The following is a 23802-nucleotide window of genomic DNA, read 5'->3' as shown; positions in this document are numbered from 1 at the left end:
CAGTTTCTCCTTATTTACTCTATCAAAACCGTTCATTTGACAGAAGATGCAGCAGCTCTAATATTTAAAGTCCTATCACAGTGCCACCTACAGGCTGCTCATTTCTCAAAATTCCCCCACAATTGAGATGTACCATGTTTCCTATGTTCTTGGGTAGGACACAAGCTGATGGGAGTGCAGTGCTGAATCTCATTGGAGAGGAATCAATAATATCAATGTACATGTGGGAGTTGGGGTTGATATCAAGAAGGAGGGTGAAGTTTAAAGATTTTTGAACCAAAAATGTCAGTTCCATTTTTAATTAAAAGCCTAATATTCATTTAATTGCATAAAAACAGAAAATGCTGGGGACACTCAACAGGTCTGGCAGCATTTGTGGAGAGAGAAACATAGAGTTAACCTTTCAGGTCAATGACCTTTCGTCAGCACTGGAAGATGTTACAGATAAATATCTTTTAAGCAGGTACAGAACCTGGGAAAAGGAGGCAGGAAGAGAAAAAAGAGGTCCATGATTGGGTGGAGGACAGGAGATGATTAAATGACAGAAGTGATGAGGGTGCAAGGAAAATGGAGGTAATAATGAGAGAAATTAAACAAATCCTCAGGACCCATCTTGTGTGTGTGAATGGTCATAGCATATAGGGAGGGAAAATCTGGGAAAGCGGGGGGAAGACTCCCACTGCCGAGGAATGTGACAGGAGGCAGGGAGGCAGACACCAGGGGTGTGGACCACCCCACCGGTCTTGTACATCCCAAGCATCAGCCCACACCTTCCCCATTCCCAATTGCTCTAGTGCACCCATTTGACTTTACCAACAACTGAAGTTGTTAAAGTCAATGCTAAGACCAGAAGGCTGTAAAGTGCCTAGTGGAAAGATGAAGTGTTGTTCCTCAAGCTTGCATTGAACTTCATTGGAACAGTGTAGGAGGCCAAGGACAGAGAGGTTAGAGTGGGAGTGGGATAGAGAATCAAAGTTGCAAGTGACCAGAAGCTCAGGGTCACACTTGCGGACAGAATGGAGGTGTTCAGCAAAGCGATCACCCAATCTGCATGTGGTCTGCCCAATGTAAGAGGAGACCACATTGTGAGTATACAAAGTTGGAAGAAGTAGAAGTAAATCACTCTCATCTAGGAGGAGTGTTTGGGGCACTGGACAATGGCAAGGGAGGTGGTGAAAGGGCAGGTGTTGCTCCTCCTTCGTTTGCATGGGAAAGTGTCGCGGGAAGGAGAACAGATAGGTGATGGAGGAGTGGACTGGGATGTCGCAGAGGGAATAGTCCCTTTGGAAAGCTGAACGGGGAAGAGAGGGGAGTGGAAAGATGTGTTTGGTGGTGAGACTGTGCAGGAGGTGACGGAAAATGATCCATCGAATGCTGAGGCTGACGGGTTGGAAGGCGAGGACAAGGGGGACCCTATTATATGGGAAGGAGAAGGGCAAGGGCAGAAATGTGGGAAGAGGATTGGACACGGTCGAGGGCCCTCTCTAGCAGTGGAGGGAGGAATCCAGGATGAGGGAAAAAAAAGTTTGGAAACTCTACTTGTAGGGGGCATCGTCCAAGCAGATACAATGGAGACAGAGAAATTTCCTTCATTTAATCATCTCCTGTCCTCCACCAAATCATAGACCTCCTTTTTTCTTTCCCCACTCCCCTTCCCTGGCTCTGTAGCTGCTTAAAAGCTGTTCATTTGTAACATATTCCAGTTCTGATGATAGGTTCTCAACCTGAAACATTAATCCTATGCTTCTCGCTCAACAGATGCTGCCTGACCTGCTGAGTGTTCCCAGCATTTTCTGTTTTTATTTCAGATTGCCAGCATCTGCGGTATTTTACTTTTTTCATTTAAATGCTTCCTTAATTATATTAGCTATAAGGAATTTATGAGCTTTAGTTTGCAGAAATTAATATATGCTGAGAAATTGAACTTTCTTACACCAAGCACCAATAGGTCATGTACAGCACATGTTTGAAAAAAAACAGTGGAGCTCCCCAAATGGTATGGAGAGGCAATCCCCATCCCATCAACCTGGGCTGGACCCAAACCCAAGTATCTTTGGTATAGTTTCTACCAGAAGAATATTGAGAAATTATTGAAGCTAACACATGAATGGTTATAACAATGAGAATTTCAAGTTGGCCATGGTGTATGGAGTACCAATATCACTTTGTACAGATCACAGGACAATATAATCTCTAGACAGTGGAGCTCATATTTCTGTTTCTTCTGCTAGGACAGATCCTGTTTGATCATGTTCCAATCAGCAACTTTCCCACATGTAAACTATAGAATCTTCCAATCTAATTACAAAGAGGTGGGATTGGGAATACAGACAGGAACATTTGAAATAAATAGATTAAATGGGGAAGAATGTTGAATTTTAAAATATTGACTCTGCCCATGAGACTGTATGAACCAGTACTCACTTCGCATCTCCCTCATTTATTCGACCACTCTGTTCTAAATGGCATTGGGTTTGCAGATTGTCAATCTTAGCTGAATCCATTTCTATAGTTATTTATTTTTAAGTAATTTTAGTCACATACCTATCCTGTAATACTGAAAAAGAAAACAGATGCAAAATATCTATTTAGCCCATTAATTTCCTTATCTTCATAAATAACCTGTCCTGACATTTTATTTATAAAAATTGCTGATTATTCCGACACAGAAATCAGTCTTTCAAAGAATGGAGACAAAAATACCAACACATTATAAAAAAAGATGTAATTTCACAGAGTTCCAATATTAAAACTAGATATATACTCCATAAAATGTCACTTTCATTGTCCCATTCCAAATTGGCTGAATACTAGCTGATTTTACAAAATTAAAGTAGGTTTGTAGCAATCTAGTTTAAAATTCAAAATTACTTTAAACTTAAGCTCATTCGGTAACAGAATTTCCAAAACACTAACTTTAATTCTAACATACGATCCAAAAGTCACATTTGAGTAGTTAATTTCCAATATATTAAAATTTATTTAAATCAGAATCTAAATATTTGAAAGTAAAATAGATAAACCATCACTACCTTGTTTGGAGAAAACCAGAACCAGTGGTGTCTGAGGGAGGAATTTGACAATTGGAATATTTTAATTGTGTGCTAAGTTCACTAATTAAAAACAGGCCTAGTCTTCTCACAGCAGGTCAATACTCATACTCAAAACATCACCTATTTGCAGTAAATTTGGATAGAGTTGATCCTAGATTCTGATTGAGCATACTTAATTTATCACTTCCCTCACTAATAAGAGCCATGTCATTGTTCATGTGCACAGTGCATTGGTGGACAGCTGTGCCAATCCATCATTTTGATCCTTTGATTTCCCCCAAAGGAGAATTCCTGATTTTGGTGTGATTATGGGGCAAGGTCTGGAGTGGAGAGGAGTTGTTTCCCTATGAGGCAGCAGGAAAATTCAGAAGACGACTACTTATATATCTCCCATCAGATACTTGTAAAGCTGTAAAGGCCTAGAGGCAGCTGGCATACCCATGACACCTTTTTTTTAAACCAGACCACAGCATAGGGACATGGGGTAAAATAATTTAAATACCATGTTTTTTGTAGCTATCCCAAGGCAAGGTTCAGATGATGCTTTAGAGCAGTAATTTTACACAGGAACACCCTGAAAGCTCAGTGCTATATCCAAGAGCTCTTTCCCCAGTTCCTCTTGTTTCCCTCCGTGGCTGAACTCTGCTGATAGCTCCCTAAAGGTACTGCATATCCGCCTTGACTTGATGTCTTGCCTGTAAATGCCATGTTTCCATTTATATCGTGCATCCCCATACAAAGCAATTAAAGATCTCCTTGGCATATGGATGGCCACCTCTACATCATTATAAGAGACTGGCCCTTGACCTGTATCACTAGTCCTTTTCACACTGCAGCTGCCTGTGCAATGAGTTGGAGTATTATTTCCATAGAAATGAAAAAGGCTCTCTGAATTACCAGTTACCAGAACACATGACTGTGCATTACACACCATTTCAGTATGATGCAGCTGGATGAAATCCTCTGAGTCACAAGACATTGATAATATGGTTTCTGACAGCAGATTCACGCTGACCAGACGCTCGCCCCACAGCCACCAGTCATCAAAGTGTGGGTCAATGGCAGAGCCTTGTTCTGGTCTGTACTCCAGGTTACACTGCTCCACAGGAAGAAAGTCTTTCAGCACAGGGTGTTGCATCATTCGGTCCATGAGCAGCTGGCTGAAGCATGGCAGGCCACTGAAACATCCCACTTTCAACTTGTGTTTTTTAAAATTCACCTTTGGGCCATAGTCCTGTATGTTGACAAAGAAACAGATGGCTAATATTGGAATAAAAAAGATAATTAACTACAGTAGTGATAGCATTGACAACATAATTATTTTTAATTTAAAACTTTTCATAACACCATTGTGGATGAATTAGCCATGAAAATAAAAAGCCAATTTCCACAGGTATAACATCATAAGGACAAAACTACAATATAAAACAGCTTTAATTGATAGTCTTGAGATAAAAATGCTATTTTTTCCAAACAAAATGCACTAAGTATTGTAAATCAAATAATTTATATGGAGGTAGTGCTGCAGTGCCAGAGGTGTTGTTTTTTTGGATGAGACATTAAATCGAGATCCACATCCATCTTTTCCGGTGGATGTAAAAGATCCGATGGCACTATTCAAAGAAGAGCTGGAGAGTTTTCCCAGTGTCCTGGCCAACATTTAGCCCTCAACTAAATCACTAAAAATTAGGTTATCTAGTCTTTAGCTACTGTTTGATGGATCTTGCTGTGCCTCGTTTCCCTATATTACAATAATGACTACACTTCAAAAAGTATTTCATTGATTGTGAAGGGCTTTGGGATGGCCTGAGGCTGTGAAAGGTGCTTTATAAATGCAAGTTCTTACTTTCAGATTACAGAAAGCATCATGATATGACAAACACTTCCACTTGCAAAACTGACCACACATCCCTTCACTTCCCTCATTATCTGGTCACCCTCAGTCACTGATATTTATTGGACCACAATGCCAACCATGGCCCACTCATCAACTCCTGTTAAAAATTCAATTTCCCATCAAAGTTTACTTAGAATTTGTTCTGATCAGAAATTCAAATATTCTTTTCTACAAACTGATCCCAGAATGGAAATGTACAGACCCCAATGTGGTATCAGGTAATAGCACTGAGGGATTTCAATGATATCCAAAATAAATGGAATGTCAAAACACCTTTGGTTAATGATTGTGCATCACTGTTGTGTTTGCTTGCAGTTGCCTACCTTAGTAACTCCTTCAACTCAATTAATTGTTTTTCCAAAAATATTCAGCAGAAAGAAAAATGAAAACTCAATGGGGTGTTTCTCATTGGCTGGCGTGGTGTTCATCGTTATGTCTCATGAGATTCTGAGGATTTCACAGAATACAGGAAAGTGAACTTCCCAACCAGGAAACTTGGAATGATCAATGCAAGTATGAGTCTGTGTTTTAAATTCCCATTTTTTTTTTAATAGTGGAAGGTTACTTTAGAATCTCAAATCTAATTTGTATTAGAGAACCATTTCTAAGGCAACAGCACATAGCTTATCATGTATTTGGTACTGCCACCTATTAGTTCTTGCAATGTAATGGGGGAGGTGCAATGCACTAGCATCCCAATGCATTGTGCCTCAAAGTGATAGAAAATGGGTTTGTGACATGCATGAGACCAGGCCAAACTTTGCTAAACAGCAAGGAGATAAAATAATATTAAGGGTTACTACCTCTAGTCACTCATAAAATAACAAAAAAAAATATCCTGTCATTCCCATGAAAAAAACAGGTGCTGTAAAGCTAGAATTGTAAATAATGTTCCAACAGTGACCCACATATAGCATTTTCTTCTCTGCAACAGGAAACCTAACCTGTTTGTTTCGTCCGGATTGTGAAGGTTTCCACTCATCTCTATCCATCAGTTTCACCAGCTCTGTTTCCTCCTCTTCATTCACAAAATTGTCTGATAAAAATACACCAGGAAAAGGAAAAGCCCAGCCGCTCAGACTAGAGGAGTCATCCCCCACTGCCAAGCCCAACTTGGGATGGTAAGTAAAGTAGTACTTTCTCTGTGGGAAAAGCATTTGACAACAATGTGTTTCAATTCTTAATGTAACCTTCAGGAGCATTTTGATAAAATTATTTAGTACACTACTGAAGCAGGTAAGGGGGTTCATTCACATGCATGCAATCAAATATCACAGAGATAAGATTTTGCTTTGTTGATACAAAAGGAAAGGGAAAAAATGAGTCTAAAATCCAAAAAGTTGAGACACTGTGGGACTGGTGTATAGCCACATTGCTCTACATGCTGTGCCTCTGTGCCAGCTGTTTTTTGTATAGGGGTGCTGAGCAGAGGCCAAATGCCTGGGATGGTGTGTTGTGTTGGGAGAATACTAAGACAGGAGGGGAATATCTCAATGCTCATAATAGAATTGATAACATTACCATTTCACCACCAACAATCTGCATGTTTTAAAGCAGTTACTACTTCATCAGAAGAGAGTTTGAATTTAGGTGGTTTGAGGGCACTTTTGCCTTTTGTTCCAGATGAACTAGAACTTTCTTCGGTTCAACATCTGAAGTTGTTCTAGTTGGCTCCCATCAGAATCTCGCACCTCAGGCACCAATTCCACTCCCTCCCCAACTGCTTACCCACGATCAACCTTGGTGACCTGAGCTATGCTTCAGACAAATCTAATGCATTGCCAAGACCACCCATTTCCACTTCTGGAATAACTCCCACCACCTCATCCTCAAAATTGCTGAAACAATTGTCCTTGCAATTGTTACGTCAAGGTTTGATTTCTCACTTCCCTCCCCAGCTCCAATGTACACAAACACCAACCCGTCCTGTAGTCTTCAGCCCATACCACACATCCATCCTCACCAACCTCCATTAGGTCTCTGTTCCTCAGTGTGTCAAATTCAAGATCCTCATCTTCAATTCCACCCCCCCCACCCCCATGGCCTCATTCCAATCTTGTCCAGGTCCTATGTCCCAGCTCCTCCACCTTTACTCTTTCCCTTCCATCAAAAGCTTCCTCAAAACTTACCTCAACTGTGCTTTCATACTCCTTAACTTCTCTCCTACTTGATACCCACCACTCCTTAGAACATTTTGTTGTATGGAAGGTCTTATATAAATGCAGGTTGGTCCCATAACTTTCCAAGTAGCATTTGGTACAGTGCCAGAGACATGAGGTTAAAACTCTGTGAAACTGGCTTCAAAATGGTTAGAGCCAAATATGATGATTTATGTACTAGAAGCAGCAGGAGGAAACATTTTTCTTTTACACAGCGAGTTGTTATGATCTGGAATGCACTAAAAGGATGGCGGAAGCAGATTCAATAATAACTTTCAAAAGGGAATTGGATAAATACTTGAAGGGAAAAAATTTACAGGGCTATGGGGAAAGAGCAGGGGAGTGGGACTAATTGGATAGCTTGTTCGAAGAGCCAGCATAGGCATGATAGGCCGAATGCTGTAACATACTATGATACTATGTACATGACCTCACCTCAAACATTTGTTTTTTACTTCTTTACTTAAGCATACATGAATCCTGATCCTGCCTGGATTGTTATATGCATGTATAAAATGCAGCAAGTCTGATGAAGGGTACACACCCTAAACATCATAACCTGTCTTTTTGCAGATGCTGACTGATCTGTGTATCTCCAGAATGTTTTAATTGTTTTTTTCTTTTTGCTTGAAGCCCCAATGTTGATAACATTTCCCTTACAATGAGGAACAGGTTGCAGGATGCATCCATTATAAATCCTGGGACTGGAAGCAATCACTGTAAATGTATTTTGGCTGTTGTTGGAATGCTATCTCTGCGAATGGTTTACTGGGTTAAAGACCCTATTCGAGTGTAAGTAAAGGGTACATACCCTCTCCTCTTTTCAGCTGCTGACTGACCGGCTGTGTATTTCCAACATTTTCTGATCTCATTTCAGGTATCAGGTTTAAATTAATATTGCTGCTGTTCAGCCTGCTTTGAGGGACCCACTGCAGCTCCAGCCTTTAACTCTGAGTTTACGCACTCATCTATTTGTATGTGATTTGTACAGCATGACCAGAGGCCGGTGATATTGGGATCATCCTTTTCAATCATACAGCACAGGTTCGCCTCTTACCCGCTGGATCGTGGCTGATGGTTTGACTGGGCGCTCAGCCCTCTCACAGATCAGACACGAACGGATCCCTTTACAACCACAGCTTGGCTGCGCAGTACTCTCTGCGGCCATGGCCATGGCCACTCCTCCCCGATGTATACACCGACCAGCCTGTACCTAGGAGGCCGCCATGACACTACCCGCTTCACTTCCGGAAAGTCCGCGAAAATCTCCCGACCGGCGGAGAGACCCGAGAGCGAGGCGCGCGCACGCTCGGGTACCAACCGCCGGCGCTCGAGCGACCGACTGAGAGCGAGGCGCGCGCACGCTCGAGTACCAACCGCCGGCGCTCGAGCGACTGACTGAGAGCGAGGCGCGCGCACGTGCGGCCACCTAGCCGAAGGAGGAACGGAGCGTAAGGCGCGAGCGCGCTTGTTCTGAATTCCGCGGGAAACTTCATACGGAACCGGCGCAACTCAGCAAAATAGCAGCAGCAACAACAACGGTAACCGGTAAACCGCAGTGAAAAGGGGCTGGAAACTATACAGGCGGACAGGAAAGAACGGCCAAACAAAGTTGGCGCTGTGAAAGATGTCTTCTGTCTGTAAGTTACCAGATGCTGTTGATAATGTTTCGATAAGCTCGGTTTTTATGGCAGTTTTTTCGGCTACACGGCTGTTTTTGTGGTGCACAGCACACGTGGCTCATTTCGCCTAGTGTTGGGGGTAATATAGACCAGGGACGGTTCGATACCAGGACACAAGTTTCAGCCAGTTGCCGTTGTGCTGGTATTTGCTCCGTTAAACAACGCGGGCGGACTCATTCAACAGAGCAAGATCTAAGAACATAAGAAATCGGGGCAGGAGTAAGCCGTACGGCCCTTCGATCCTGCTCCGCAATTCAATAAGAGCACGGCTGATCATCTACCTGAACTCCACTTTCTTGCCCGATGCAGGGAAAGCTGTGCACTCTGGTGCATCTTTTAAGGCTCATCCTGCCTTTGGCCGCAAAAAGGCTGCAGCAGCGAGTCATGCTTGTGGCAGCCATTTAAAGAAAGGACTTGCATTTATATAGTGCCTTTCACACAGTACACCCCAAAGCGCTTTACATCCAGTGAAGTACTTTTAAAGTGTAGTTACTGTTGTAATGTAGGAAACACTGCAGCACAGCAAGATCCCACACGCAATAGAGATAATCTGTGATAATCTGTTTTAATCTGTTGGTTGAGGGATAATTATTGGCCAGGTCCAGGGAAAACTACCCTGCTCTTCTTCGAAATAGTGCCATGGGATCTTTTACATCCCAAAGACGGCATCTCCGACAGTGCAGCACCCCCTCAGTGTCAGCTTAGAATTTGTGCACAAGTCTCTAGAGCGGGACTCGAACCTTCTGACGCAGAGGCAAGAGTGCTGCCATGGCTGACACCATTTACCTTAACTACTGGTGTTATGTTGTCTCTCTGTAGCGGAAACACAATCACCCAGTATCGTATTAACATTTAGCAAAATAAAAATGTTTTTATCTGATAATTGAATTGAACCTGTTCTCAGATGCTTACAGTTACATAGTCACATTTTGTTCATGTATAAAGTCACATAATAATCAAGTTGTTTTAGCTCCCAAAAATGTAAATTATCAATAATTTGAATTAAGCAATGTAAATAACACGAGTGATTAGTGCCAAAAATTCAAGCAGTCCAAATGAAACAGCCTCTGATTAGGAGGAGTTGACTGTATCAGGGTGGCAGACATGCAAGCAGTCAGGCAGTTCTATTACATATAAAAGACTAGCTTTTCGGAGGCACCTATAACTTGAAAAGATGACTTGCTAATTTGACCTCATTGATTTTTGAGAGCAAAAGACTTGAATAAATTGAGCTGACATACCATTGGACAAATCAGATTTTTCACAACCTTCGGTATGTTGAGAACTGGAACTTATTTACAGCTCCCACCCACTGTGTCTCCTTTCAATTGGAAGGTGAGAAATATCATGTGTTGGACTAATTTTGTATAGGATTTATTTACAACTGGTTGATTTATAGAACAAAGATATAGACAGATACAGCACAAATAGTAATTTACAGTACATACAAAGTAGAATGACTGCTTAAGAATCTAGGCCTCGAGTTTACGCTTTGGGCGTAATTGGCATTTGGGCACAAATTGCGCCCAAAAATTGCGCTGGTGCATTTTATGCCAAGTTTCCACTAAAATGTATTAACGTAATCACAGACGTAAAATCGGCTATGAATCAGCGCAATTCAGCAACATAACGTAGCGTAATTGTTATTTTTTGCAATGAAAAATAATCATTGTTGTATTTAAGAAATGTATTTAAGAGTGGTAACAACAACAACTTACATTTATATAGCGCCTTTAACATGGTAAAACGTCTCAAGGCACTTCATAGGAGCGATTTTCAAACAAAATTTGACTCCATGCCACATCATGAGATATTAGGACAGGTGACAAAAGGTAGGTTTTAAGGAGCATCGTAAAGGAGGAGAGAGAGGTAGAAAAGCAGAGAGGTTTAGGGGGGGAATTCCAGAGCTTAGGGCCTATGCAGCTGAAGGGATGGCTGCCAATGGTGGAGCGATTAAAATCAGGCAAGAGGCCAGAATTGGAGGAGCGGAGAGATCTCGGAGGGCTGGAGGAGATTACAGAGATAGGGAGGGGCGAGGCTACGGATGGATTTGAAAACAAGGATGAAAATTTTAAAATCAAGGCGTTGCCGGATCCGAAGCCAATGTAGGTCAGCGAGCACAAGGGTGATAGGTGAATGGGTCTTGGCGCGAGTTAGTATAAGGGCAGCAGAGTTTTGGATGAGCTCAAGTTTACAAGGGTGGAAGGTGAGAGGCTGGTCAGGAGAGCATTGGAATAGTCGAGTCTAGAGGTAACAAAGGCATGGATGAGGGTTTCAGCATCAGATGAGCTGAGACGGGTGGAGACAGGTGATGTTGCAGAGGTGGAAGAAGGTGGTCTTGGTGATGGAGTGGATAAGTGGTCGGAAGCTCATCTCAGGATCAAATAGGATTGCGAATGGTCTGATTGGACCATATGAAGCACTGTCAGATCTGGCAATGAATAGCTAAAACAGTTGTCCGCCATAAACGTTCAATCTGCGTCCTTCAGACTTAAGGGAGCAGAAACGAGGGCCTTATCAGGGGTTGCGACCAAGGTGAGAGAGAGTAATGGTTTTAATGGGGACAAGGGCAACAAAGGTGTTGCAATTTTATTAATACAGCTGAAAATGGGTTTATCACTAAAAATAAGCATTTTTAATAAAGTTGTCCTGTCCCCCACCTATGAGAAACCTGATGTAAAATCACTGAAAATGACTCAAAAAAAGACTATACTGAAGCATTTACTATTTTCAATGGTATACACTAGTCGGTTACTTAGTAAATTAATATTTTTTAATATTTAAAAATGTTTAAACTGTGCCTACTAGTGCCTGTGCACCTAAGAAAACTAGCTTAATTTTAAAACCCTCCTGAAATGGCTGCTGGCTGGCGCAATCGGAAGAAACTTAACATCCTTGTTGTTTCGAGCCAAGGAAGGGGGACGGGATTTTTGTTTTAGCTAGTGTAAAATATCGCGGAAACTCGAATTACGCTGGGCGCCAATTACGCCCAGCGTAAATTGAAATTCTGCTATGCTTTGAACTGATTCAGCTGGATTACGCTGAAAAAGCCATCGCAATCCAGCGGAAACTCTGGGCTGCAGTGTTTTACATACCCTTGACATGACACAGTATCTCATTGTAATATGTAGGCCATTTGCTTGAATTCAGTGGATCGGAACATCTCGGTGTCAGAACACTGAAGAATTCTTGTGTTATATGTCTCATGATCAACATCTGATGCCTTAAGTGACGGTCCTCCCTCCCAGAATGTAATGCATCAGCGAGTGGAGAATGGAAGTGGTTTGAGAACGTGGCTAGCCAGAAACGCAAGACCCATACCACTGAGGGGAAAAAATACAAGGGCCGGATTCAGCTGTGAGTGGTGAACGAGCGGTGCCCATAGACTTTCTATGAGCTTCTGCCTGACAAGTTCCTCTAAATTAGAGAGACAAAAAGCGTGGTGCCCTCTACAGGGCTGGCAGCTGTGTATATCCTTAAACAATCAGATTGAAGCATCATTAATAACAGCGCAGAGTTAGAAACAGAAAGTGTAAGTTAGAATAATGAATTCAATGTCAAATCAGGTACAGAAAGCGAAATATAAAGATAGGGTAAGAAAGAAAAAGTTTTAAAAAAAAGTATATTTATTTAAATGACCAACAACAATTAAGATCTGACGGCATAAGACTCCACCAATTTTCAGTGCCAGAGAGGTTGTTTGGCAGTAAAAAGATTTACCACATTATTGAAAGGGTACTTGGACTTGAAATGACATGACTTAACTTTTATTGGCGAGATTAGTCTGTATCTATCAGGTAAGTACAGGAACTTCATGCTGTTCAATACATTTGAACGGGGAGCCAGCCGGCGAGATGCTGTATTCTCGCAGCTTATAGAGGGGCAGTGCATCTCGTTCAGCAACTTCCGGATTTCTGCATTTAACTGCACGTGTACGGTCACTGGAAGTTGCTGTCCAATTTGCACATGAATAACGGTGACTGCTATTAGCCTCACTGTTATCTTTACAACAAAATCCAGCCCAATAAGTGAAGGAACACCTTAGAAAATGAAGAAAGTTGTGGCACTGAAATTTGATGTTCCTCTAATCACCCTCTCCACTTACCCAAAAAGCAAGGAATCATTGGTGATAGGAATATATAGGATTAGATTATAGATTGGATTCTGTTTTTTTTTAAGCTAGTGACTTGGGGATTACATTCTGTGATTTCATCTGTATTAATGTGAAAAATGACCATCAGTTGTTGAACCAAGTTTGATGGCTTTTGAAATTCTGAATTACGATAGTATTCCAGCATAATTTCTTCATTTTTGTGTTCCAAGCAAGCACCAAGGTGAAATTCTTGAGGCATCTGTTCTTGCTAGTCACCTGCAGCTGCAACATGTTATGCCAGCCAATACAAAGACAAATATGTGTCTCGAGAGTCAATGAAATAGGATGCCATTATCAAGTTCAAGAAAAAGACACATGATTTTTCAAGAAACACTTAAAATTCTAATTTTTGATGTTACTTATTGGTATTTTGTGCCTCTAAATGATTAATATTCATTGGTATGCTTTAAATCATATTCCATGCAAATTTTGAGTGCTGCAGTGAATTAGGTGAATCTTTCTATTAAATACACTTTGAAGCTCAATCCTATTATCCCTATCTATATGGGTGCTATGAAAACATTAGACCGGATGGACTACAGTGAGCTCAGTACCACCATTTACTACAAAATTATCTGGAAATAGTAGGAATTTCAGTTCTTTAAAAATTCATAATTTAGTGATTTAGTTGAAGTGTATTGATTTTCAGATTGGGGGCTGATTTGATAGTCAAACTTTTTGGCTCGGCATTGCTTTACAAACCTGTCACTTGCACTATGGTATATTTGCATTCTGTTGCAAAAACTTCAGTGAGTGAAGGAATAGAATCTGATTTGTGCCTGTATTGATTTCCCCAAAGGATCGAAAACAAAAATGTCAAGAATGACCAAGATCACAAAAGAACTGTTGCTTGAAAAAGGGATCCCAAAATACTCAAAATTAGGAGAAGTCAAGAAAATCAAGTAAGAACAATTGATACAATATTACAATTTTCTTGTGTAACGCCTAGAATGCAGTACTCACAAGATCTGCTATCAATTCTGAAAGTAATTTGTATTTTGTATATGCACCTGTCAATAAAGACCACCTGAACATTGTCTTAAAGATGATTGTTCTGGATATGTTTCACTGTGTTAAAATAGTCAGGGTGAATTATAGAGATATGTGTGATTCTGAGTTTACTTTCTGTCTTGTACTAAATTACCAGTGGCTTTATAAATCATTTATGACTGGTCCCAGCATTTTTTTTTAGTCTATATATAGTGTGAACAAGACTTATTTTGTTAAATGACTGCCAGTAGGAGGGTGATGTTAAAGGAGCACTAACCTGATACTGGAGGTACAAAACTCTGGAACATTGTAGAGGAGTAAATTGCTTCTGTTGATCTATTTAATATAACAGTGAATGGTAAAATGTGCAACTATGATGTACTGGATTAAATTATATTATCTATTTAAGCAAAGCAGTATTCAAAATTGGAACTGCTTGTGTACAACCCAGGCAAATTACAGTGATATTAATACTGCAGTTGGTGTTCAGTCATAATACTTGTTTCAGATCTAATCCAGTCTAATTTTGCTTTTCCCATTTCTATTCAGTCTTTCCAACTTGAATTTGAAAACGAACGATTTGGATCCAAAATTATTTTCCCAGCTACGGAATCTGGAAGAACTGGATGTATCTGGAAATCTGCTGACAGAAATCCCAAACAATCTGGGACTTGTTAACCTGACGCTTCTCAACTGTGCCAATAATGATATGGAGCAGGTTACATCACTGAGCCAGTTTGAGAATCTCAAAGATCTCAATTGTGAAGATAACTTATACTTGACAGTAAGTGATTGAAACCATATTATTGAGTAGAAAAGACAATAGTGGTGAGATCAAGCTGTAGCAAGCATCTTTGGCATGATTAAAGTTGTCTAGATTTGATTAGTGGAACATTCTGTTTTCAGATCTATGTAACACAGTACTGAAAAAATATAAAGTTTTCTACTGTTCTGTATAAATTTACTGGTCTTCCTCCCTCCCTCCCAACACCTGGCTATCTCTTGGGCTTGTGGAATAAAGGAGAATAATCCCAGGGTAGTTCTCTGTGGACAAGTGATCGCTGAATGCACGGCCAAGATTAGGCGATTGCTGTTACATTTTTGTGCTTTATCAACATTTCTATCTTGTGTTCTTGACAAAAGGGGAGCATCTGAAGACAGAGTATCCTGTGAACTGAAGCTTGTGCCCAGAATTAACAATTGGCTTCTAATTGCAGTATTTGGTAGTACACCTGAGATCTACTGGGATGCTCACCATGTTCTCCTGTTGCTTACAAAAGGTGAAAAGTACCACACTTTTAGAGCAGAATCGGTAGGCTAAAGTTAATATTTATTTACAGGTTGAATAAAAATAAAAGCAGTGAGGCCCAGCAAAATACAGTACAGCTACAACACTGGCATCTACCCGACAATGTGGAAAATTGCCAGGTATGTCCTGTCCACAAAAAGCAGGACAAATCCAATCCGGCCAATTATCGCCCCATTAGTCTACTCTCAATCATCAGCAAAGTGATGGAAGGTGTTGTCGACAGTGCTATCAAGCGGCACTTACTCACCAATAACCTGCTCACCGATGCTCAGTTTGGGTTCCACCAGGGCAACTCGGTTTCAGATCTCATTACAGCCTTGGTCCAAACATGGACAAAAGAGCTGAATTCCAGAGGTGAGGTGAGAGTGACTGCCCTTGACATCGAGGCAGCATTTGACCAAGTGTGGCACCAAGGAGCCCTAGTAAAATTGAAGTCAATGGGAATCAGGGGGAAAACTCTCCAGTGGCTTGAGTCATACCTAGCACAAGGGAAGATGGTAGTGGTTGTTGGAGGCCAATCATCTCAGCCCCAGGACATTGCTGCAGGAGTTCCTCAAGGCAGTGTCCAAGGCCCAACCATCTTCAGCTGCTTCATCAATGACCTTCCCTCCATCATAAGGTCAGAAATGGGGATGTTCGCTGATGATTGCACAGTGTTCAGTTCCATTCGCAACCCCTCAGATAATGAAGCAGTCTGAGCCCGCATGCAGCAAGACCTGGACAACATCCAAGCTTGGGCTGATAAGTGGCAAGTAACATTCGCGCCGGACAAGTGCCAGGCAATGACCATCTCCAACAAGAAAGAGTCTAACCATCTCCCCATGACATTCAACGGTATTACCGTCGCCGAATCCCCCACCATCAACATCCTGGGGGTCACCATTGACCAGAAACTTAACTGGACCAGCCATATAAATACAGTGGCTACGAGAGCAGGTCAGAGGCTGGGTATTCTGCGGCGAGTGACTCACCTCCTGACTCCCCAAAGCCTTTCCACCATCTACGAGGCACAAGTCAGGAGTGTGATGGAATACTCTCCACTTGCCTGGAGCAGCTCCAACAACACTCCAGAAGCTCGACACCATCCAGGACAAAGCAGCCCGCTTGATTAGCACCCCATCCACCACCCTAAACATTCACTCCCTTCACCACCGGTGCACAGTGGCTGCAGTGTGTGTACCATCCATAGGATGCACTGCAGCAACTCGCCAAGGCTTCTTCGACAGCACCTCCCAAACCCACGACCTCTACTACCTAGAAGGACAAGAGCAGCAGGTACATGGGAACAACACCACCTGCACGTTCCCCTCCAAGTCACACACTATCCCGACTTGGAAATGTATCGCCGTTCCTTCATCGTCGCTGGGTCAAAATCCTGGAACTCCCTTCCTAACAGTACTGTGGGAGAACCGTCACCACACGGACTGCAGCGGTTCAAGAAGGCGGCTCACCACCACCTTCTCGAGGGCAATTAGGGATGGGCAAAAAATGCCTGCCTCGCCAGAGACGCCCATATCCCATGAACGAATTAAAAAAAATACTAGCATAGAATTTGTCCACAAGGGGTTAAAATACCCATTTTAGAACTTAATTGTTGCATTAAAAAAAGAAAATTATGGAAGTGCTTAGCAGTTTAGTCAGCATCCGTGAAGCATTGATTCTTACTTGTTAGAACTTTTTTTAAAAAAAAGTTTTTTTCTGCACTCACGCCTCCAAGCCTGCAACAATGCTGCTCTAAGTCACTGCAGTGAGACATCTCAGTAAGTCTGAGCCAACTTTATTTCCAATATTTTCCTCCCATCTTTCTGGTAAGGTGTCTAGAATCTATTTAGTGACTCACCATAGCAACTCAGCTGAGACTGGGAACTTGGGCTGTGGGATTGAACCTGTGTCTATTACTATAGTATCACCAATCGGTAATACACTGTGCTGGATCACTGCACTGCCATCTGCTTTTTTAAAAAAAAAAGTATATATCTTTTGACCTGCATTGTGTTGAAAGGGTGAAATTTGGCTTGGTTTTTTTGGATGGATTTTATGCAGAACCAGCAAATCATCTAATTTTACCATTTGGGTGTCTTATGTATTGCTGCCACTTTCTCGTTGTACCGTTAATGTTGTGATACCCTAATTAAAATGGAATGATTAAGAGATATGTTTTATTTGCCCTCCCCCCACCACCCCCCCCCCTTTCATTTGGGTCCTCTGTAGTATTCTATGAGGGAGAAAGGAAGGGCATTGAAAGCTAGAGGTTCATGGATGACTAAAGAAATTGAGATTAAAATGAAACAAAAAAGGTTTATGGTAAATATCAGGTTCATAATACAGTAGAGAATCAAGCAGAATACAGAAAGTGCAGAGGAGAACTGAAACAGAATGGGTGGTGGGTAGATCCAAGGTTATATGGTGACTGGATAAATCAGATTCTGTTTTTAATTATGTGAGATTCCAGGACTTTCGCTGGGGGATCACATTCCACGAATTATAAATGTAAAGCCACTTAATAAATGTTAATTTTTGTTTTTATTACATGACATTTTACAGCATTTTTACTGGTGTTTTGAGGACCCATTAATATTGTGATTCCATCCATTTTTCCATTTAAAAACTGAAAATCATGGTCTTGGTGATGGGGAATCCTAAAACAGTCCAGCAAAAAGGAAAAAAAACCACATAAAAGTAATCAAATTCTGCTGATCTACTATTATGTCTAAAATATATTTGGACTATTATTGCCTGGATAATATGTAAATCTTGATTATTTCTTTCTAGATCTGTGACACCTACAAGGTGATGTATCTGTTGCCTAACCTCCGACGACTCAATGGCAAGGATATAACATCCAGTGCAAATCATCTGAGGTTTGTCAACAGCCGGCAGCTAATGTCTCAAGTGAGTGCATGGTAATAGAGCAGCAAATACTTTGCTTGATGAAATTTGGGATTGATTTAAATTTGTTTTACAGGGCAGCTTCATCTGACTTTAATGAGCTAGTTTACAATAAAGGTCCTCACAATAAAGTACATCAGAAAGAAGGAACTAATGTGATGCTGTTAAGCATAAGTTGGACTTTTCATGATTTGACAAATAGTTTTTCGATGCACACGCTTAAATGGAGTCTATATAAAGCTTAATCAGAGCTCTGCATTGTCTATTTTGTAACTGATTTTCAATGAAAAAAAATCCAATTTTTCTTTCCTCCTACTTTTCATTTTTATTTGGCATTTCATATTTTTTTTCTTTTATTTTCCCTGCATTCTAAGTGCAAATAATGTTTCTGGCTTCCCAAAAACCCACATTCCTCACTTCCCTAAATTCCAAGAGTCACTTCTGCTTAGAGTATCACAGGAAGAAGGTGGAGGAGGATTTTTGAACCAAGCTTTGAAAAAAAGAATGTGCCAGTATACATTTTATCAAAGCATTGTTTTTTTTGTTTTGATTTTCTCTAGGTAACTGCTTTTTGGGAGAAGAATTACAAGGCCCAGCTCTCAGAATCCTCTACAGCTGCTGAGATAAGAGCAGTTGGAAAAACCTTTGTGAAATCTGCAGTTGCTAAAATTAAATATGGTCCAAACTCTCTGAGTGAATTTACAAAATGGAGGGTAAGTAGTTTTTTGATCATTTCCATGCCTGTTCGCTCTGATTCTGGCACTTTGTTTGCATTAAGCAGGTGAAGGAGTTGATTTGATTGTTATGACTTTAAAGCCAGAGTGCCCCACAGGGACCATAATCCATTTTAGATTATTCATTGTAAACATCCTGCTAACATTTAATATAGAAAATCATCTATTTTTGTAAGAACAATCTCTTTATTCTACTCCAGCCTGTGCTCAGTGCTTCCCACAGTGACCTGGATGAGCATTCAAAGGAACAGCCAAACAAATCAACATCCCATCACTCCATGGGTCCATGTGTTGGTGTGGCTATGTGCTGTACTTCTATTCTGACCAATTGCTTACTCATTTCCTTTACTCATTGCCTGAGAACAAATATCCTTGTGTGATACTCTCTCTGCTCCAAAAGTAGCAATTTTCATTTCATTTCCCAACATCCTAAATTTGTATTGTTGGTATTAGAATTAATAACTGAAATTTTACTACCAATAATTTGCCAATTTATAACAAGTGTTTTTAATATTGTTTTAGAGATATCTTTTAAGCAGAACGATACTCTTGTTGATATGTTATGGCTGACATTTTCCAGAATAAAAGCTTCTTTTGAATCTCTGGAAGGTCTTTCATTTGGAACTTTAGTAATTGTGACCATTGTAGCTGTGCATTCCTGACTACCTTCAGTCTGAAGCTCATTTTCCAGCCAGTGCATCCCTTAGGATCAAATGTAGATCTGGAGATCACTTGGAGGCAAGTGGGATTTGTTAGGTTGATAAAGCATTATCTTGATCATTTACAAATGAATTTTAACATAAGCTTTAATGTGCACACAATTCTCCGGGATCTGGCTAAGAAAGGTCGAAGGGTGCATTGGTCTTGCTTATCTTTCTTCAACGAAAGGCCCAATGCAGGTTAAGCTTGAGGCAAAAAAGACATATTCAAACAGTTTTCCTTCATGGTTCATAACTCCTATCATGGAACAGAAGGGCTTGCTTTGTCCCATTTGCGCGGTCCAAGACCAGTGGAAAACTGGAAAAAATAGCTGCGGGGAGGGAGTGCTGCAACCTACACTAACCAGTTGCTCAGCACCCTGGGAGAGCGGGGCAGCCTCAAGATGACATGAGGACCAAGATTAAACAGTTGGAGATGAGTATGCCTGGTATCCAGCATTAAATTTGGAGGTCCAGAACATAAAGGTGGCTGGCACATCATAAATGCACACTTGCCAGTTACCTGAAGACCAATTTATGACTCTTCTCCTTGGGGAAAGGTAAGCAGGGTGAGTTGGATCCAAGTGAACAGTGATATTGGAACCGAATGAACCCTCTGTGGCAGACTTGGTAACCTGACACCACAGTGTCTGCTGGCTCATTGCTAGGACCTGGACAGAGGTTACAATGTAGGGTTATCTGAAAGTTTGGAATGCCAAATCATTTAATTCATGTTCTTTTGAATTAACCAAATATTTATAATCTTTTTAAAAATCTATTGTGACTGTAGTCTTCAAAGAGTTAAAAGGAATATACTAAACATCTTTCTGATAACCTGCATCTTTAATAGGTCATAGAAACAGCTTTGTGGAGAGAGTCTCGATCCTTTTTACCTGCTTACACTTCTGTGACTTGCTTCCTAGGTAGAAATGATAGCTGCAGAATTTGTGGCCTCTCTACTGCAGCATGAGCAGCAGGTATCCTCTGACTCAGAAGGAAGTGAAAATGAAGATGAGGATGAAAACGGAGCAAATCAAACTGATGTAAAAACTTTAAATGTTTTCATGTGTAATTTTAGAAAAGTCTTCCTCATTCTCCGCATACCTTGGGATAATCTCGAACTGGAGGAAAGTCATTGGTACAATGTAATGTCCAGAAATTATGTATTCTGTCAAGTTGTGATGTTCTCCATCCCATGCTGCATAAAAGCTCAGTTTGCAGACCAATCCTTGGTTCTTTTTCTCCCTTCATTGACAGCATTGTCTTGAGATGTTGTGCTTTCAGTAACAATGTTCTTGGAAGCCTTCCCCTCCCTCTCACCCTTCAGAATTGATGGATCACTACCGCTGATATTATCTTCATATTGACTCAGCCACAAATATTTTGGCGTTGATGCATATAGATAATTAACACTTCCAATGTGAAGAAAATAGGTTATAATCTTGAAAAAATGAATACATTTTGGTTTAAAAATTAAAAGCAATAGCCTGTCAGGAGGGCTTTCCCAGAAACCAGTGTTCATCCATTTTTGTGTTTGTTGCTTTCCACTGTGAAGATTGCCTCCATCTCTCCAAAAGGGCTCCTCAAAAAAAATACTGGTGACCCTTGTAGACTGAATGGCTTCACTTAATCACCTGCACCCACCATGAGTCAGTCTTAGGAAATGGGTCTACAGATTACATCTGAAAAGTGCAGTTGCTGATAGAGTTTATCATCCTATTTCACTAAGTTCCCTCGCATAGATGTGTTGAGCCCAGTCACTCACCACACAAGAGGAGGCAAAATCGGAGTGAGAATGCAACTTCTTGATGTACATGATAGTGACAATATTACATTGCAGGGATTGTTCATCCTTTAAATGCTGTAAGGATGTAGAATTTATCTAGCTGTCTTACATGCTCCTGTTTGTATGCAGGTTCTTAAAAGCTCTAGTAGAAGAAATGTGGTGAGCTCTGGATCCTCCATTGTAGTGACTTCAAATAGAAACACCAGACTTCAGGCTGCTCAGGATATTGCCAAGAGTGCAAAACAAGTCATTTCTGGAAGAGCTGAGATGTCACAGAATGGCACTGAAGACATTTCCAGGAAGATTATGAGAATTCAGCCTGAGAAAGAAAGACAAACTGTTCTGATGGCTAAACACCTCAAGAAGGACAATAGAGTTGCAGTGAAAAAGGAAGCCAGGACTTCAAAGAGAGATTGTTCCGCAACTCCAGTTGCAGTTAGTAAAGAAAGTATTCCAAGGAAGAAATCAAAGTACAAGGTAATTGGCGTGGAATTACAGCAGCTTCTTTTTCTTCCTAATATTTTAAGATGCATGCATCTTTATATAGACCTTGACGTTTAACCATACAAATAGAGAAGTAAATTTGGGGACTATGTCTCTTAAATATTCAGGTACCTTTTTGGGTTCAGTGGCTCCTGATGTGTAATGTGTAACTGAAATAAAAGGTTTCAGATTTTACTTGTTGAACAGAGGAGTGCAGAGAATAAGAGCTTGTATAATAAATAAATACTACTTGTAAAATGAAATGGCCTAGAAATTGGATCACGCTGTGCCTGTTTTACAGGCGTAAAGGGGCACCTCGGAGTCCAATATGGCACAATCATTCCACATAGTTTGTGCGCTGCCCGCCATATTGGTTTCATTAACAACAAGCTACAATATCAAAACTGGAAAATGAATTTCTGGATAAAGAGTTTGCTTAAAGAATTATCTCCATTTCATTTTACAAGTAGTATTTATTTATTATACAAGCTCTTATTCTCTGCACTCCTCTGTTCAACAAGTAAAATCTGAAACCTTTTATTTTGACATTTTTTATTGCTCTATTCCGCTCCCCTATGACCCATGATTTCTCCCTCCACGAGCTCCCCCCAGACCCTGATCACTTCTGCCTTCCGTCAACAATCTCCCGCCCCGCGAATTCACCCCGCCGACCCGCGATCTCCCCCTTCCTCCACAATCTCTCCCATCCCCTCCCCCGACCCACAGTCTCCTGCCGAACGTGTATCCCCCCCACCCTCCGCGTTCTCTGCCCCCACCGTCCTGACCCATGATCTCTCCCTCCCTCCACGATTTCCCCACGATCTCTCCATCTACGATGTCCCGCCCTCCACGATCTTCCCACTGCGTTCATCCGCCCCCAACCGGAGATCTCTACCATTCCTTCCCTCCACGATCTTCCCGCGATCTCTCCCTCCCTCCGCGATCTCTCCACAATCCCTCTCTCCCTCCCTCCACTGGGCGATATCTCTCTCTCTCTCTCTCTCTCTCTCTCTCCCTGCCCTCCCCTGGGCGATCCCTCCCTCTCCTCCACAATCTTCTGCCCGACCCACATCAGTTTCCTCCCCTCCCCACCCTGTTTTCCCCCAGACCCATGATCGCTCCTCCCCACCCCCGGGCTGTGGCCTACCATTGCAGGCCTTCCCACCCGACAACCAGCCAGCCTCTCAATCTGAGGTTGAGGTCCTGCTGTTAAATCCGTGTTACCCGCATTTCTGCTACAACAACACTCCACCCCCCGCTTTCTCCACGCCTCCCCGTTTCCCCATAAATATCGGGACCAATGAGGTATGGCTAGCTATTAAACAGTGATGGGCATCAACGAATACTGTCCTCAGCTGATACATTTGCTAACAGGTGCCCCGGGGTAATTGGGAGCAGGATCTCTGGTTGTTTTTTCTGCCCTTCATACTTAAGGAGTGCTGAGAACAATTTTGGGCTGCAGCTGCTACTACCCCTCTGAAACCAGGAATTAAAACCTGGTCTATATAGCTGAGAGAGAGCTGTAACTGGAAGAAGTCCTAGAATCAGACAGGAAAACGACAGAAAAAAACAAAAGACGTCCTTACGTCAAAATCATAAGGACATCAGGGAAACCCGTACTTCTGGGTTTCCCGTCCGCGATTCGACCCTCCCCTTCCCGGCTCCGGGCTAAAGTTATGCCCAAAGTGTCCAGCAAAGCTTTTACAGTTGTTTACAGATGCAGTGACATTAATCATACTGAACGGCACCGCCATCACATCATTTCCACATGATGATGTTCTTGTGAACGTGATACATACTTCCTTTGGCTCTTCACCCTCTCCACACATAAAAGTTTGCCAGAAACATTCATGTGGATGGTGTGCCTTTGTTATTTAAAAAAAAAATGTTTTTGATGGTTTTTCCATGTATATTAGGACTCAATATCGTTGGCTGCTCTAGCATATCTCCTAGTACCCAGCTGAAGAGC

General features: G+C 41.5%; 2 protein-coding genes across 4 annotated transcripts in view; one reads left to right on the top strand and one right to left on the bottom strand.

Annotated features, from left to right (window-relative positions):
- Positions 1–2710: 2710 nt before the first annotated feature.
- alkbh4 (alkB homolog 4, lysine demthylase) lies at positions 2711–8517 on the bottom strand. Of its 2 annotated transcripts, none has more exons than XM_068008007.1 (3): positions 8167–8517; positions 5895–6092; positions 2711–4287 (listed from the first exon to the last, which is right to left on the bottom strand). In XM_068008007.1, exons 1-3 carry the CDS (start codon positions 8281–8283, stop codon positions 3613–3615), a joined length of 990 nt encoding a protein of 329 aa, XP_067864108.1. In that variant the 5' UTR covers positions 8284–8517; the 3' UTR covers positions 2711–3612. The 2 variants fall into 2 exon arrangements, with proteins under 2 accessions (XP_067864108.1, XP_067864109.1); XM_068008008.1 differs by lacking the exon at positions 8167–8517 and adding an exon at positions 7921–8158.
- Positions 8421–23802, top strand: part of lrwd1 (leucine-rich repeats and WD repeat domain containing 1) — a 50782-nt gene continuing 35400 nt past the window's right edge. Inside the window, exons 1-7 of one of the 2 annotated variants that reach the window (XM_068008004.1) lie at positions 8421–8749; positions 13744–13846; positions 14484–14718; positions 18016–18135; positions 18693–18845; positions 20488–20607; positions 21480–21827. In XM_068008004.1, the coding sequence (XP_067864105.1) occupies positions 13758–13846; positions 14484–14718; positions 18016–18135; positions 18693–18845; positions 20488–20607; positions 21480–21827 (1065 nt within the window). In that variant the 5' untranslated portion in view covers positions 8421–8749; positions 13744–13757. Of the gene's footprint in view, positions 8750–11960; positions 12149–13743; positions 13847–14483; positions 14719–18015; positions 18136–18692; positions 18846–20487; positions 20608–21479; positions 21828–23802 lie in introns of those variants that run through there. The other variant, XM_068008005.1, reaches the window with a different exon arrangement.

Source organism: Heptranchias perlo, chromosome 28 (assembly GCF_035084215.1).
Source record: "Heptranchias perlo isolate sHepPer1 chromosome 28, sHepPer1.hap1, whole genome shotgun sequence".
In the NCBI taxonomy this organism is placed as follows: domain Eukaryota; kingdom Metazoa; phylum Chordata; class Chondrichthyes; order Hexanchiformes; family Hexanchidae; genus Heptranchias; species Heptranchias perlo.
The sequence above is the reverse complement of the archived record's forward strand: the minus strand, read 5'-3'. Positions and strand labels throughout refer to the sequence as shown.